At 37.8% G+C, this 2,669-nt stretch overlaps 1 protein-coding gene across 7 annotated transcripts in view; it reads right to left on the bottom strand.

Annotated features, from left to right (window-relative positions):
• Nucleotides 1-643: 643 nt before the first annotated feature.
• The window catches only part of ATP6V0A1 (ATPase H+ transporting V0 subunit a1), a 77,566-nt gene continuing 75,540 nt past the window's right edge, over nucleotides 644-2,669 (bottom strand). For all 7 annotated transcript variants that reach the window (XM_083146912.1, XM_083146919.1, XM_083146915.1 and 4 more), the window contains one exon: nucleotides 644-1,908. In XM_083146912.1, the coding sequence (XP_083003038.1) occupies nucleotides 1,815-1,908 (94 nt within the window). In that variant the 3' untranslated portion in view covers nucleotides 644-1,814. The remainder of the gene's footprint in view (nucleotides 1,909-2,669) is intronic.

Here is a 2,669-nt window from a genome sequence, read left to right as displayed (position 1 = left end):
AGACCTGTAAAAGGTTGTAACAATAAAAATGCTGCCGGTATTTTTTTTTGTAGTTTTTTTAAATAAACAATATGTATTCCACCCTTTTGGAATGGTTATGTCAGTCAGTTGTAATGTGCCTATATAGAAAATGAGATGACGTATTCACTGTTATTCTTCCTCCAGTTATTTTAAATCCTTTTTATTCCACAAGAAATAAATTAAAAAAAATAGATCTGATTGATTACAGTTGCGTTCCTACACTGGAGAAAAAGACGACTCCTGTGTGGGGACCACTTATATAAGGTAAAGTTTGTGGCAGAAAATTTGAATTTAATAAAAATATAACTTTTAATGGATATTAATAAAAGAGAGATACCAATTTAATAATTGAGATTCAATCTGATTACAGTCAGTGTGTGATTTATGAAGACCTTGCCCAATATGGGGTGCAGTTATTTAAAGCTTGTAGATCTATAATGAGCAATATGTACTGCAATTCTTTTGGGTAAATCAAACATTCGATAATATACAGTGAAAGAGTGCTGTGTATTAATCTCTCGCCCAGTTTCTACGATCCTGTCATCATGTATAAGTGGTTGACATATGAGAGTGATGGGGGAGACACATTGTGACAGAAGAGTACAAAATAGTACAAGAGACATTTTTTTGGGTTGTCATAAATTAAATGTTTATTACCATGAGGGAAACTTCATTCACCGATTCACAGCAGCAATAGGGTCATAGAAATGACATCAGCAAAGAGTGACAGCACTAACGTAAACATAAACATTCTGGCAATGATATAACATGACCGTAGTAACTGAATAGTTACATTCAGGAAGGCGGATTGCAATATCATTAGCTTCTGACCTATCAATTCCCTATGAATGTCTCAGGCTCCTGTGAGGTCATCATTTCCTAGTGGATATTCGCTTAATCCACAAAATATCTGCCTCTAATGTGGCGACAGATGCATTTTACAATTTTCCTGCAGCTGCCCCTAACTTCTCACTAGCCTTCCATTTTCCAGCAATATCTGTGTGGTTGTGGCTTAATTTAAAATAGGCATGACCAGGTTTAATAAATAATAATACATTTTACTTAGTGTCTTTTGTGAAAACTAGGTGCCTATATTTTACCAATAAAACCAATCATCTCCAGCAATATTGAGTTGATATGTGTATTCCTATAATAAATAAATCTGGGGTAATAAGAGATACTTATTTTTGTTGATTAGCTTATCACTTGTAGGAGAGGGGTAAGCTAGGCAATACAAATCTGTCATGGTCAGTAAGGGTTCCTTTACAATATTGATATTTGGGCGACATGTAGGGAAATATATAAACTAAATAACCACTTCCTCCAAACCTCCAGAAAAGTCTATCTTTTGAATGTGCCCTTATAAATTGGATATTCAGAATGCAAGACAATCCCAAAGTGGTAGTCTTTTTAAAAAGCATTACTGAATGAGATTACTTATTGCAATGCTACACATGATCAATCAATGGTATATTGTTGCATAACAAACAAAAAATGAGGTAGAAGGTGGTGAGGCGAATTGTAGAAGGAAATGGAGAAATGTGAGTACAAGTAAACCTGTTGATCTTCATATTAAAAACACTGGTATTTTTAAGAATGATTCACAGCTCATGGCAGGCAGTATTTCCTCTTTATTTAGTAGGCTGCTTAATGAACACCGATTCCTGTACAACTCTGAACACTCATAGGACTACTGCGGGTCTATGAAGCATGAAGGATAGGCAAGGGCACACCAATACACCATGACAGGAAAACGTTACTGGGAGGTAGAGTAGCACAACTGATAGAGAGTCTCAGTCATCGAACTTGCCCTCTCGTATGCTCTCGAATGAAAAGGGCATGAACTTAAAACCTGTTCCAATATAAAATTTGTTTTGAAACTCCACCCTGGAAGAGAAAGAAGAAAAAAACAATAAAAAAATAAAATCTTAATTAAAAAGCAGCAGTTTACATATACCAGCATTAGATTACTTATAGCTGTCCTCTATGGCTTCCTTGACATAATTATGTGTTTTGATTTAATTACAAAGAGATTTAAGTTGGCATACATAAAACTCGCATGTGATTTTTTTTTTTTTTGTATTAAAAAAACTACAACTGTGCATCAGCCCCTTGTTAATTACCACCGGTGCCAAGCTGCACTGGAACCCTGCCATTTGACATTCAGCATTGCAGTCTACCACTAAGGGGGGTATTCAATCTGCTGCCGCTATTTCCGATGTGGGAAATAGCGGCAGCTCCCTATTCAATGCTGTCATTAATGACAGCATTGATGAGGGATCACGGCAGAAGCTTCAGAAGCTGTCGGGCCTGTTCATTATCTGGGCCGCAGATCGACAATCCACGGCCGTTTTCACGGCCACGCCCCCTTTGCGCCGATCGGCAGGCGGGACATTAAATCCCGACTGTCGCCTGACCGAAAACGGGCCTGGATCACAGCTGTTGGCGGGGGTCAACAGCCGTGATACCACATTGAATCTCCCCATAGCAGTGAACACCTGCTGTCAGCTGATTTTCCCTTCTCTGGACAATTAAAATTACAGTCTTGTATACGGTGTGGTCTAGTGGATTCATTAGAGAAGTGGTAACATGTGAAATGAGGCTTACTAATCCCAAAACAATAGGATGCACTTGAGACATAATTGACT

The sequence above is a fragment of the Crinia signifera genome, chromosome 6 (assembly GCF_055691185.1).
Source record: "Crinia signifera chromosome 6, ASM5569118v1, whole genome shotgun sequence".
Taxonomy (NCBI): domain Eukaryota; kingdom Metazoa; phylum Chordata; class Amphibia; order Anura; family Myobatrachidae; genus Crinia; species Crinia signifera.
Note: the sequence above shows the minus strand (reverse complement) of the source record. Positions and strands in the feature narration are given on the sequence as shown.